Source organism: Neofelis nebulosa, chromosome 6, assembly GCF_028018385.1.
Source record: "Neofelis nebulosa isolate mNeoNeb1 chromosome 6, mNeoNeb1.pri, whole genome shotgun sequence".
NCBI lineage: Eukaryota > Metazoa > Chordata > Mammalia > Carnivora > Felidae > Neofelis > Neofelis nebulosa.
Window position 1 is genome coordinate 12,078,534 of NC_080787.1, and position 14,474 is coordinate 12,093,007.

At 39.6% G+C, this 14,474-nt stretch overlaps 1 protein-coding gene across 7 annotated transcripts in view; it reads right to left on the reverse strand.

Moving 5' to 3' along the window:
• CDKAL1 (CDK5 regulatory subunit associated protein 1 like 1) overlaps nucleotides 1-14,474 on the reverse strand; it is a 711,422-nt gene that overhangs the window by 391,143 nt on the left and 305,805 nt on the right. For all 7 annotated transcript variants that reach the window (XM_058732865.1, XM_058732859.1, XM_058732860.1 and 4 more), the window contains one exon: nucleotides 14,063-14,166. In XM_058732865.1, the coding sequence (XP_058588848.1) occupies nucleotides 14,063-14,166 (104 nt within the window). The remainder of the gene's footprint in view (nucleotides 1-14,062; nucleotides 14,167-14,474) is intronic.

Genomic DNA, 14,474 nt, shown 5'->3' on the forward strand with positions numbered 1-14,474 from the left:
GGTCTTATCGTCCAGTGATGTAACGGCTAACATATTAGACGGTACATTATAAACGATGAGGCTGATTTTTAGTTCTCTCTATGCTTAACAGTTCCCAGCATAAACCAGTAATTGTTTAAACCATAATCCTATTATTACCACCATATTTAGCTTAATGAAAAGCAATCCTGGATATAGCTGGCTAATCTTAAAAGGTGTTGTAAATATAATAAAGGTATTATGAAATTTTTATATTAAAATACATTCTTAAAAATATCTACCACAACGTACTTATGCCTGTACAACACACTGCATTATAAAAGTTAGTGGCTTAAGGGGCACCTGGGTGGCTCAGTCGGTTAAGCGTCCAACTTCAGCTCAGGTCATGATCTCATGGCTCGTGAGTTTAAGCCCTGCGTCAGGCTCTGTGCTGAGCTCAGAGCCTGGAGCCTACTTTGGATTCTGTCTGTCTCTCTCTCTCTCTCTCTCTCTCTCTGTCCCTCCCCTTCTCACCTCTGTCTCTATCTCTCTCAAAAATAACAGAAAAAAAAAAAAAAAAAAAAAAATTTAAGTTTGTGGCTTAAAATAATAATTTATTATTACTCACAATTCTGCAATCTGGGCTAGGCTTAGCTTTTGATCAATGTAGTAGCTGAAACCTTCAACATGGCTTCTTCATTCTCATGTCTGAGTCTCAGCTAGGAAGCTAGAAGATGGCTATCCATCTCTCTGTCCATAGGATACTGCCAGTTGAGTAGTCGGACCTCCTAACAAGGTGGCTCAGGGCTCCAAGCAACTTTCCACAAAAACAAGCCCCAGCGTACAGGACAAAGTCTACTTGCATTATGCTTTCCTGGTTCCATTGGCCAAAGCCAGTCAACGGTGGCCAAGCTGACAGCCAACGTGGGAAGGGGTCTATCTACACGAAGTATGACTATTAAAGGTGTGATTCAGTGGGGGCCCCCCAAGTAACAGTCTACTAGAACGTTTCAATAGTTTATCAACACGGTATTAGGGAGAAGAAAATACAAACTGTTAAACACTTCAAATAGGTTTTATGACAAAAGTGGGCTTTGTCCACTGTACATGCAGTCTTTAAACCCCGAGTCAAGTCCAACACACTGCAAGTGGCAAGTCATACGACCCTTTCTAATTAACTACTTTGGACTTTCTCCCATTTACACTCCATGTGCTTGGGTTTGTTTTTCTCTCCGCTTTTCTGGTTTCATACTCTGGCTTTGATCTCCAACTCCCATCTTTTTGTTTTGATGACTTTACGGGCAACCCTTCGGAGTTTGAACATTGTGTTCCACATTTCTGGGCTGTGATAGTTCTGCATATCTGGTACACATGTGCCCACACACACAAATCCTTTATCAGACACGATTCATGAAATACTGCTACGGTCTCTACTCCTACCGTTGAATCCTGTCACTTCATACCCGCCTGGGAGGGTCTTTAGAAAAAGCAAATGTGTTTTTCCTAATAAGATGACAACACACCCATATATACAGTTTATGCCGTTTATACTTTGCTCTAAAAAGAAAATAGCAGGGGTGCCTGGGTGGCTCAGTCGGTTAAGCATCCGACTCTTGATTGCAGCTCAGGACATGATCTCATGGTTCGTGAGTTTGAGCTAGGCATCGGGCTACAAGCTGACAGTGCAGAGTCTGCTTGGGATTCTCTCTCCCCCTCTCTTCCTCTCTCTCTCTCTCTCTCTCTCTCTCTCTCTCTCTCTCTCTCTGGCCCTCCTCCACTCACATGCTCACGCTCTCTCTCTCAAAAATAAATTAAAAAAATTTTAAAGGAAGAAATAGCATGCCTCACTAAGAAAGACATTTTTAAATAGTTCTAAACAGAATTCTATTAATGTATAATTTTTATTCATGCATCCATTCAACAAGTATTTACTATGTGCCTACGATAGGTCATACGTTATGCCAAACTCTGAGTCCAGGGATGAATAGAACAGGCAACCTCACTACTTTCTCAGAACAAACTATAAGTAAAGAAATGTGTAAACAATTGGGTATGAAGTGCAAAAGTTAAGTGCTTTGGAGGAAACGTGCAATATGACGGAGATGAAGAAGTAAGAGATTCCCTTAAACAGGGCTGTCAAAGAAGGACCCCATGAAGAGGTCACACTGAAGCTGATACTTTAACATGAAAGAGACAGCCGGGCAAGATCACAGGTAAACCCTTTCAAAGAGGAAGAGTGAGTGCTGTGTTAAGGAACTAAGGAAGAAGAGTTGGGTGACAGCACATTAGAGAGACAGCAGGATAAGAGGAGTGTGGAGTGGAGAATGCAGCCAGATCACATGGGGCCTTCTGGGCTTTGATCCCAAATTCAATCGGATTTCCTCCCAAATGCAAACTACCCTCCGTGGACCCAAGTCTCTCCTCTTTCAAGAAGCTACCACTTAGTCTCCTGCCCGGCAACCTTCCTTTCCCTAAACTTCTCCTACTCACGTGTCTTTTCTCCCCCCCCATATTCTCTGAATTGTCTTTCAAAGAAGATGTTCTTAATGCTGTTCCACGGAACAGAAGAAGCCGAGTACAGTGGTTAAGAGAACTGCAGGAGTGAGCGGGAGCTTTAGGAGGTCCCCTGTCCTCCTTGTGCTCATCTGAAAGCGAAGGGTGAAAGATCACTGCAGAGGTTTCCTCCCTAGCCTGTTCTTCTTTGATTTGTTCAGAGAATTGCAGTTTCAACCACAGAGCTGGGCAGGAAACAGAATAGGTTAAGCCACACAGCTTTCAGATTTCTCCTGAAGAAGTCTTCATTACACATAGTTTATTATTTGTGGAAAGTAAATCTTCAGGATATCAGGCTGTTCTATGGTCAAAGAGAACCCTCCAATTCCAAAGTTAGGTACAAATAAGTTTCAGTTTAACAACTGTTCCAAATAGTCACATTTCTGTTTTCCCGTATCTTAGACAGGAAATAAAAAGTGACTCTATTTCAAATACGTGTGATTTAATTTTCTACACTGAAAAACTCTGATAATTTAAAATATGAAATTCCTTAAAAATGAAGTTGAGGTCTAGGTTTTGTTTTTGTAGTCTAAAGGGGTATGTACTTACAGAAAATATTAAGAGCAGAAAAAATTTTAATACATTCTTTGTCTCTCCAATGAAAGTAACATATTGGTTTAATTTCTCCTTTTTCTGTACTCAATTATTTTTGCTTGCTTGTTAAAAATAGTTGTGATTGTAAAGGACACCTACAGCATGTTTTTTTAACATGATTATGAAACAACACTTTCCAGGTTACTGTCAACTTTGTAAACACTAACACTCACATCTGTGTAATACTCCATCATGCAAGTATATAAAAATGAAGCGCTTTCCAAACTTGAGAAATTGCAACTACCGTATAGATTTAGCATTTCTTAAATTTATTCTTCTCAGATAAAGAAAAAGAAAGGCACATCTTATCTCAAGGAAATAAAGATAATTTACAAACTACACAAATGCACATACTCTTTGTGTACCTGTAAAAACAAATTAGCTAATTACTTCAGTCATGTCGATACACAGTAGATACACATATATTTGTTTTCTAAAATGAGAGTTAAATGCCCTTTTGTTCTTCTAATTATGACAGTGTGATACTCTGCTTTGAAAGGCTCAACTCGAACTACACCCAAAAAGCAATATTTGAAGAGTGAAAAATCAACACAAACTTACACATCAAAATGAACTAGACCACAGACAAAATCTAGGTGGTGAATCCCAAACCCATGAAGCTTTTAAAATAAAGATTCCCCAGCTTTAGCCTAGCTCACAGAATCTGAATCTTTTGAAGTGGCACCTAGGAATCTGCATTTTTAAGCTCCACACAATAATCTGATGAAAGGCCAGGCGTGGGAAGAATGGAACGGCTCCACACCCGGCATCTATTACGTGGGAAAAACAGCGCAGATTTTTATTTATCTCCTCACATAAATGGTAAGTTTCTTCTCCACTTCCATTGAGTATTTTGATTCAATGACTCGGTAGAGTTATTTAATCAAGAAAGTTTTCTAGATAGAAGTTTCTCGAAGTGGTCCTTACCACATGCGTCTGAGGCATCTTGAGCGATTCATTTGAAAATGCAAATCCCTAGGCCAAGGGAGGGTTATCCACAGAGACAGTAAAGCTGGAGATCCGCTTCTATACATGATCACTATCATCATACCAGCATTCACCCTCCTAACTAAAACTGAACAAATCAGAAAGCTCTATGTAGAGTGTATGGTCATCTTATTCATTCACCTTTCCCTTATTCACTCAATTCATTATTCCATCAGATCGTGCCCATTCTTCCCCAATTGTATTTTCACGGGTTAAACCCCACTACCCCCAGGTTCTCATCCTTCTTTTGTTGACAGAAGCAGAAAAGATTAACTAAGGGGCTTATTTTTTAAAGACGGCGATCTAAATCAAACTTTTCTTTCTTACATTACAAATACCAAGAGATGTGCTGGAACTCCCCAAGAGAAATAAATATTACTGAGAGCAACAAATAAAAAGAAGTTCAGAAATTTATAACCTCTGCAGAACAGCCAAGGTCCCACTAACAAATATTTTTTTTTTCATGCAGAAAATTATGCTTGCCATACCTGACGTTGTGCAAGTATGTTTACTGCAATTTAATATCCACACAAGCAGGAGAAGAAATTTAATAATTTTTCAGCTGGAATGAATTGACAGCCAGTGTCAGAAAACTGCAGACTCCGGAGAATCAATAAAAGCTCCTGGCATCACAAAGTAGTACTTTTGCCCAGAAAACATCTCACAAAGGTCAGGTTTACAAACCACCAGGTAGCAGTATCACTTTTCACATCTTTCCAAGGCTATTAAAATTCCATTAAACAACCTTCCAAAACTAACTTGCAGCCTTTCAAGTTCACCAAAACGATCCCAGAGACAGATCAGCCTCAGTTCAAACGGGGAAAGCAAACCTTTGGTTAACTTTTGTCCCCCGTCACCAAACATCTTTTGCAGAATTCTGTTTAGTAAAAGAATAATGATAATAATAATAATAATAAACCCTCAATGCAAATATATAGTTATTTATAACGAAAATGTGAGCCTAAGTGGAAATACTCAGTGAAATGGTAGGTACCCGTTAACTATCAGGAAATAATTTCCAAAAGTAAATTATTTCTCTGTTGCAAATACTGGAAATTCACCCCCACTAAATAGCTGGTGGTACAAAACTAAGCCTGTGTTGTAAGGACACAGTACTCAACTGTGCCTGAAGAGCTGCTGAAACTAAGCAGGATCTCCTGCTCACTGTAAAATTTAGTTTTTCCAGGCTACGTTTTCATTGTCGGTTCCAAGTCACATACGGAATTTCATCAGGCGTCATCAATTCAAGGATCAGACATTCATTCTGCATTTACTGAGCACCTACTAAGCCACTACGCACTGCCACACATGCCGACCCCGCGCTCTCTGGGCTCAGTCTTCAGGCCTCGACCTCAGATGGAAGGAGAGGGGAAAGGCGTTAAGGACGAGAAGGAGTCTGTCTCTGAGCAGAGGCGCAGGGCAAGAGTCCTCATCAGGTGCTTTAGTTTTCCTCCAAACGACATCGACTTCATCAGCTGCCTATTTGACCTCAACAACAGAAGGATGTGCACTCAAGCCAAACGGGGTAGGGGCCCCTACGGACCATGACTGAGAGCAAAGAACTCGCTGCCCCACTCAGACCAAATGTCTGGCTGGAACAGCTACGTTTAACGTGCGAGATGGGCCGTGTGTTCCTCTAAATCCGTGGTCTCCACATTTTGAAAAGTCACTTTCTCCAATAGGAAAATTTAGGAATGCACCACCACAGGTGCAGATCATCAGCCACACTCATGCATTTTTGCACTGCTGGTCTATTCTGTACAATATGAAATGCAGGCAAAAGACAAATCCAAAGGGTGAGAACATACAAGTCAACACAAATTTTCGTATCTTCTTCCGGCACTGCGATGCACCATCTTGCAGGACAACCGAGGGTACACAAACCCCTAAGCGGTTAGCCTCTCCTGTGGGATTCCTTTGTGGTGCACGGAGTCCCGAGCTTCGGGACTCACAAGTGGGACCAAGTCACCACAGAGTCACAGCTACTGGGGATGTATTGTCTTAGCCTCCCCAGAAAGCCTTTCAGAGTGTTAGGCTTTCCAGGGCTCGGCTCTACGTTTTAACAAGGAATGTCAAAATATGCAACTTTAAGAAACCATTATGCGCATCTGAGTGTTAAGGGGACACTGTGGAGATGTACTACGTCTCTCAGTCGGCTCCACACAGACTCCCAGGGGAAAATCTCCAAATCCAAGGCCAAGCTGTCGTTCTTTTCCTTATGGACAATAAGATCTCAAGAAGTTCAGAGTCTCAACTACATATGTGACCACAGCCTACCTTCAATGTTACAACTCCACATCGACACTGGACTTTTTTCTCAGGTTTTCCCAGGGTCTCGTTATTTTACATACATTTCTACACTTGTGTATTTGCAAGTTGTTTCGCAGAACACAACGGAGCAATAAAGTAAAACTCACCCATAACAGTGGGGGACCGATTACACTCTAGATTTCCTGAGGAGGGATATAAAAAGGCATTCCTGGAAGCTCCCAGTTTCCTGTACTTTGCACAGGATCGTACTTTGTATGTACTTTGTACTTTGTACTTTCGTACTTTGTACGATGCACCCTCAAGTATGAAAATTCAGCGAGTTATGAGCAAATGCCGTTCTGTTGAGCAGCCTCAAAGCGCATCCTTGTTTCCCAGCAAAATAAGCTGTTTGCTCAGTTATCAGCAAACCTTATCCAGGGGCCTCCTGGCAGAAGTCATCAAAGGCTGATGATAATAATGTATCGTTACGCCCATTTTTCTAAACCATGTGCCCACCAGCTAAAACATTAACTGTCTCTGACAAATGCTGGTAAATACTTGTTGGATGAATGGAAAAACAACAGCTATATAGTTCTAACAGTGACTTCGGTCCAAGTGTCACTGCTCGTTTTCTCCCCTTCACGGACCTCTAGCATCACATAACCTCAAGATTCAGAATGGCAAATAGATTCGATTTTGGATACTAAGTGTATTCCAACGGCGGTGGCTGACAAGAGCCCTGTGCTGAGAAGGATTCTGAGGAGAAACGCCGGTTGGTCAGGGAAAGGGGCCCAGGGTCAGGGAAGGCGGGCAGGTAATTCAAGTGTGGTCCATCTGTGGACACAGCCCCAGACAGACGATGGGAGTTTTCAAAATCCAAAGGTGCTTATTTATGTTAAAAGGCTCGGTGATTTTTGTTATCTGAAGACCTGCTCCCTGGTCTGCGTACTTTAATTTTCATCAGCCCAACCTGCCACCCTGTCCTTCTAAACTAGGAGGAGCGCGATGGGGCGCCTGGGTGGTTCAGTTGGTTAAGCGCCCGACTTTGGCTCAGGTCATGATCTCACAGCTTGTGAGTTGGAGCCCTGCGTCAGGCTCTGTGCTGACAGCTCAGAGCCTGGAGCCTCTTCAGATTCTGTGTCTTCCCTCTCTCTCTCTCTCTGTCCCTCCCCTGCTCACACTCTGTCTCTCTCTGTCTCTCAAAAATAAATAAACATTAAAAAAAATTTTTTTTAAATATAAACTAGGAGGAGCCCCTACAAGACAAGAACCTTGCCTTTTTTTTTTTCTTTCCATCTTTTTAGTCTCTAATACAGCACAGTATATACTCAGTAAATGCCAACTGACCCTTCTGTGATACTCTGGGGATAACAAAACCCAATGTACCCTTTAAACTTAAATAAGCACCTTAGGATTCTGACACCACTCCAGGATGTCAGCAAATGCACAACGCTTGAGCCGTCCTTCCAACCTCCCAAACTCAGCTCATTCCTTACTAACTGGCCAGGGTTTCCTCTTCAAGATCCCTCTCAACAGAGGTGGAAAGGGTCAGTTCATTTTACAGTTTCCACCAAACATTGCCTAAACTCATGGTTCCCAACCCTAGTTCTCCGCTCCGGGTATACATTAGAGGGACCTGTACTTTAGAAAATGCAGGGCCACCCGTCCACAGGAAGTGTGGTGCACTTGCCAGCAAGGGGACACAGACAGAAGTTTGGTTTTGGTTTTATAACTGCCGAGTGACTAAAACGAGCAGCCAGACGGAGAACACTGACCTGAGAGCAACCTCTGGCCCTAAAGACCACATCCTCCTCTCATAGGGATTTATGGCAAATATTAGCATATTGGAAACAACAGGAAGTTCTGCCATAGAGAGTTGTTCTCTCATTTGTTTGAGTTAGCTTTCCCCAAAGCTGACCAATGAATCCTCTCATCCATAATTCCAATCACAAATACAGCTTTAATGGAACACAGCCACACCCATTCATTTATGTATTGTCTGTGGTTGCTTTCATGCTACAAGGGCGGAAATGAACTTGCAACAGAGACCTTAGGGTTCACAAAGCCTAAAGAACTTATAAGCCACCAGGCCCTTTTAGGAAAACATCTGCCACACCTGGATTGGCATATTGAGGAACACAGGCATCTCCCATTGTTCTCAAGTTTACATTTAGGCCACTTTGCTTTTATGAAAGACTCATGTTGCTACCTGTTTTCCGCTAACTCAAAGGAATCCAAAGAGGGTTTTTGTTTTTATGAAAAAAGGCGAAAAGTGAATACAGCATCAGCATGTTTCATGGCACGCCGCTGAAAGAGGAGGCAGAGCGCAGCCTGGGCAGCGAGGGTGGCCCCTCGGAGCTCCTCCCCTGGGGACCACGCTCAGCATCTCAGCACCACATGGCCACAGCTCTGAACCGTGTCTGGGAGCCTCTGTGCTTTAGCTCCATTTATTTTGTGGACCTACTGGCAAGATGTGTCCTAAGGTATCAGAAAAACCTAAGAGAGGTTATCTTTGGGGTCTGGGAAATACTCAAAGTTTTTTCCATACAAATGAATGGCAACTGCTCCTTTGCTCTACGCCCCTTGGGCTTTCAAAATATTTCACAGGGATGCTCTACTTTCGGAAAGCGGGGAAAACCTGTATACCAGACTATTCAGCTGGATTCTAAATGTTCTGAGGAAAGACTCTGAGGTTAGGGCTCATTACACAGGGCCTCACCTCTGCTTCAACCATGATACCTTGGCTCTTTTCAAATTTCATTTGAAGAAAAGATTCCCTTTATTGCTAAAAAAAGGTTTGAACCCCGCTGACTTAGAAGCTCAGAGATCTGAAGAGGCAGAGGCCAGGTAAATTACACTCTGCTTTGCCATGGACAGCCTTAACTAGCTTTCTTCAAAATCAAAGTGATTAACCTCGCTTATTTAGATCAGATATCGGACAAATACCTGTTTAGGCATCGGGTCCCCTTACCAAGTTACATGTATTATGTACGTGGCATGTGGGTGTCTCGTTAAAATTTCTTTGAAAAGTTGCCATTTAATATTATACTTTGGGTTTCTTAAAGAAGCAACAGGAGAAAACACCATGTAGAGGCTATACCTGGCATTTCTATATATTACCAGCTAAAGGATTTTTATTACATTATTCAATGTCTTTTAGGAAAGGAACATAATTCTTAGTGTCTACAGCCTCAAACATGTATATGTTTCATTATAAACTATATACTTCCTTTTTCACACTCATGTCAAAGTACATAAATCATATTTCCTTATTCTTCTGGAGAGCCAGGATTCACCAGTTAGTAGAATTACTTTCCCTTTTTGTAAACACAACACATTTTATACAGCTTTTATTTTCAGGGTCCGTTACATGCTCCATCATTTATGTAAGCTGCCTAAAATCCTCCAAATGGATAACATTCAAATTAATATTATTAATCCTATGGAAGAAAGAAGTTTCTCTCTTTGAACATGGCACAAATGAAAAGATAAAGGAATAAAAGAGACACTCATAACTGCCACATAAATTAACAGGATGCAATTACTGATCTCTTTTTTGATCTCTGATCAAAATCAATATATAGTAGTCATTGCTAAAGGTGATGAGATAAATGTGGCTTGATATACACTGTAACTCAACAATCTAAGTTCATCCTTCCGAAAATCAAATATTGCTCATATCCTTTCCTATACAAAAGGTCAGGAAGTAATGTTTTCCAGTTGCATTTCATAATTAATCCTACACGCAGCAGACGATATCTCTGCAAGTCTCAAAAAAAACAGAATTCATTTTTTTAAAATTTCAACAGGAATATTAAAATCACTGAGCACCAAGAAATTTTCTCCCTTCTTTGAATATTTCATCTCAATTTATTTACCTTTCCATAACTGGTTTAGGCCACTTTCTTGCGAGGGTTTTTTAAATTTATGAGGAAGAAAAAAACAGGACCGACACACAAATGAGATCTAGAAAAGCACGCAATAGCTATAAAAATAGCTCATCCATCATCTCCACATTTTGATTCCAGAGACGGCAGGGAAAGGTGTTGTTTCCACACCACTCACCCGGCACACTTAAAAAGGTTTGCTCCATCACTTATACAACTGAAACTGATTGATTACCTGCTAGAGAAAAATCAATACGAATATCCTAGAAAACACGAGCTTGTAAATTCATTCTGGCCCCAACAAAGTCCTGGTCATAGCTTGACATGTTTTTCTAGGTATCTAAAATGCAACCACGTCAAACCCCAGTCCCCCCAAACTGTGATGCCTAGGAATTTTTAAAACCTAAATCTCAGCACAGATGAGGAGGTGAGGGGGAAGGTGTCCCAAGTCTGTTAGAACAATGAGATAAGAAGCTGCCGTTACCTGATAAATCTTCTTTTCAGAACTGGCCACAAAAATGAGAAACATGTTGAGAAGGTGAAAATATCAAGGGGACCAGGATGAGAGAAAAAGAAAAACAAAACAAAACAAAAGCAAACAAACAAAAAACACAAAAAGCTAGGAAACCAACTAAATATAAACTAAATAATATATATGTATTTTTTTTGGTAAAAGGTAAAGTTTCTATTTTAAAATATAAGTAATTCTGATTGTAATGCTATCCATTCAAAATTTAACGAGCTCTCTTTCTCATTTTTTGGCAGCCGAAATGTATAGTCAGTATAATTTTAGCTCTTTGGGAAACCACTGTACATTCAGAATGATTTCATGATTATTTCAGAACCTCTTCTGAATGCTCCCTTGCCGTTGGGTCAACCCTTAGTCTCTTCATTCATTAGACTACTAAGAAATAAACTTTTAAGAAATAAATTTTTATGAATATAAAATATTTCATAAATATGCTATTCAGAAAGAAATTGTGCTGTGCTGATTCTATCATCTGACAGGCAACCTGGGTTCTATCCCCATTCTACAATTTGTTCAGAGTTTTTATAAATCACTCTGTATTTCGCATACACAGTCAGTCGTCAAAAAATTTAAGAAAAAGAAAGGACATGTACTTTTCCTTTAACTTCCACTGACTTTCCTCGTACTAAAATTTATTAAGAGCATACTTACGAGTTTTCATCTTAAAGTAGCTTTTCAAAGAACTGTACTGTTTATTATTAATTATAGGACCACTGAATAATGGTGTAGTGAAGAATTTCAGGGGTTCTAGCTCAAAAAATATTCCTAACACCTGGATTACTAAAGAACTAAATATGCAAGAGTCCTAGATATAAGAGGTTTTTCTTCTATTATATTTACCTTCATAATTATGCTTTACAATTCTAAAGCTCAAACACAGAAATTCTGTCAGATCAGTAAAATCCCAATGTCTTCTGCAGAAAGAAAGATAATGAACTAACTCAGTGTGTTTAAAATGTAAGTTAGCAACGGATAGTTCCTGGAGTGGAAAAAGAATGTAAGGCCATCCTCAGCATGAATCTGCTTTTCTCAAATTAAGAGAACGAGAGGTAACTGTCACACTAAGTAGTTTCTATTTATAGAGACGTTTTTCATAAAACATATTTTAACAGCAAAAGAAAACCTGTCATTTGACTCTAGTCATTAATGTCTGTTATAGATGTTCCAATATTCTCACTCAAAATTAGACTTCTTGGATTCACTTTAAATTCCTTCAGTTTAAGTAACATGTCTGCTTCAAAAAAAGAACACAGGCAATTACTTTGTAGAAGCTATATGGAATTCTAACTACCAGCAGCGCTAAGTGTCACAGTAATGAGAAAACCGTGGCTTGGAGGGGCCAAGTACCTTCCTCAGACCATAGCAGCTGGTAAGCAGCAGAACACTGTTTCCAGTTCCAACTCTCCTATGGCAAAGCACATCAAATAGCTAATGACTCAAAGTTTTCCTAACCACACTGGCTTGCCTAGGAAGTTATGATCTCAATATTCTAGTAAGAGTACCATACATCAACCAAATGAGTTCACCAGTCCAAAAAGTAGCATTCCGTTTCGACTCTACTATACAGGTAGAAGACAATAGAAAAAGGTTACATTGCCAACATTCCACGGTCAGGAACCAAAAGGCACATGCGCAGACACACACACATACTCGTGTGGATGAAAGCAATACTTACTAAATCTCTTCTAATACTTGGTCTATAAATAAACACTAAGTCACTGCTGACCTCTGATATATACTTTGAAACATTCACCATAACTGGCCAACCCACTTGGATGTGACGATGGTCAGTGACGACTCAAGTCTGCAGCAGTCACACACCGTACTTGTATTGCTCAGGGGGCATTTCTAAAGATGTGTCAGAGAGCGGAGCTGGCTATCTTTAGCAAAATTCTACAGTTTATAAAAACTAGGATTATTCCTTTCTGGTTTTTACCTCAAGTCAAATGTAATACATAAATGTGTCCATGCTAAGTCACAAAGCAATCACGTCAAAATGTCAGTATAGTTTATAGGTGGGGGATAGATGCAAGGGAGCCAAGGGAATACATTCACTTTCTAGATGGTGACTGAACAGTTTCACGTTTGTAAAATAAATTGTCAGAGTAAAATGAGAAGATTTTTTCCAGTTATATTTAGTTGCAGTTAGAAATGCATAATGTTGGAAAAGTCCTTTGAAAGAACTAAATCATACTCCTACCAATTTGCAGTGTTTGGTGGACAGACCATAGAGTTTTAATATCCCCATTATCTGACAGATATGGGGAAAAATAAACACCAACTCAGAATACCAGCAAAGGCATCATTTTTCAAGTAGATTAAGTTCCTGTGCAAATTTATGCCCTTTCTGAAAAAGCCTTAACATAGTCGTGTTGTACAGAAGACAATCACTCAGACTGTTCTTCAGATAAGATAATTACCTGGCTCTGAAACAGAATATTGGTAAGAGTCGATGTGTTGCCTTTTATTTCTTGTTCAATACAAGTTGAATGTGAATGAAGGAAAAAAAAATTGTTAGATGTTAATCGGTCAAGGGTACTTTTCTATTACAAAGAGCATTCCAAATTCATGTTGACAAAAGCTTTACATAGATTAAATAAAAAAACGCTCACTTTATTTAAAGTACTATTTAAATAAAGAACTCATACTATGACTTTGAGGGTGTACTAAAAGCAGCATTTGACTTACGTGTTAAAAGGGAAAGTACATCGCCAATAACTATTAACCCACAAGATTATGAGACAATAGATTATATCACGCTGGGCGTAAAGAAACACCAATGTTATACACACATACTATAAACAAAGACAAAAGAGGGAGTTTATGGTTTAATAAGCAGTTATGTATCAACACAGCCATGACTCATGTTAAAGATAAGTTTTATTATATGCTGAGAGATACCTAAACAATCACATTTTCCAGCAACTGATGATTCAGAAGTAGCTGGCCACCCACACAAAGAATTATTCTCATTAGGACTCTCTACCAGTGCCACTCTGCACTGGTCCAACAGTCCTGCAGATAAAGAGGGCTAACTTTATTAGTTGATAGTAGAACCTACCTTTTCCAACACTCCTGGAAACACTTACTCTATTTTCTAAATGGTCCAAAAATTACCAAAGAAAGAGGTAGAAATCTTGAAAAGTATTTCACCTCAGTCCACAAAAGTCTTAACACACTTCAGATGGTCAATCATTTTTTTTTTTTGTCTCTTCTATTAAGTGAAAATGGGTGATAAAGTTCAAGATACATCATACGGAGACAGAAGAGTGGTCAAAGAGCACATAATTCTAGAAACTCTTACCTTGAAAAGACTGTTTGGCTCTATCGACTAGTTCATCAATTGGATAACTCGCCAAATTCCCTCTGGCATGTTTAGTTTTGCAGTAGGTACAAGCATTGAGACACCTGTTCAAATGATAGCAATAAATGAAGCTGCAATTTTTAAAGTCAGTACATACTTAGCATGGGAAAAAAACACCCCAAACATACACCAAAATGGTAGCTTAGTGACATGTGCCACTTTATATGAGAAATATTTAAAAAGCCAATATCCACCATACTTCATACTTATTTTATTTCCACCAGGCAAAGAAATTTCAATTTGCAATTCTTTTAAGTTTCAACTACTCAAAAATGGTTGTACAAATCACATAGTATTATCTTCAAATGAACATATCCATGAGGAACAAAGTTTATAAATACTTACAATGATT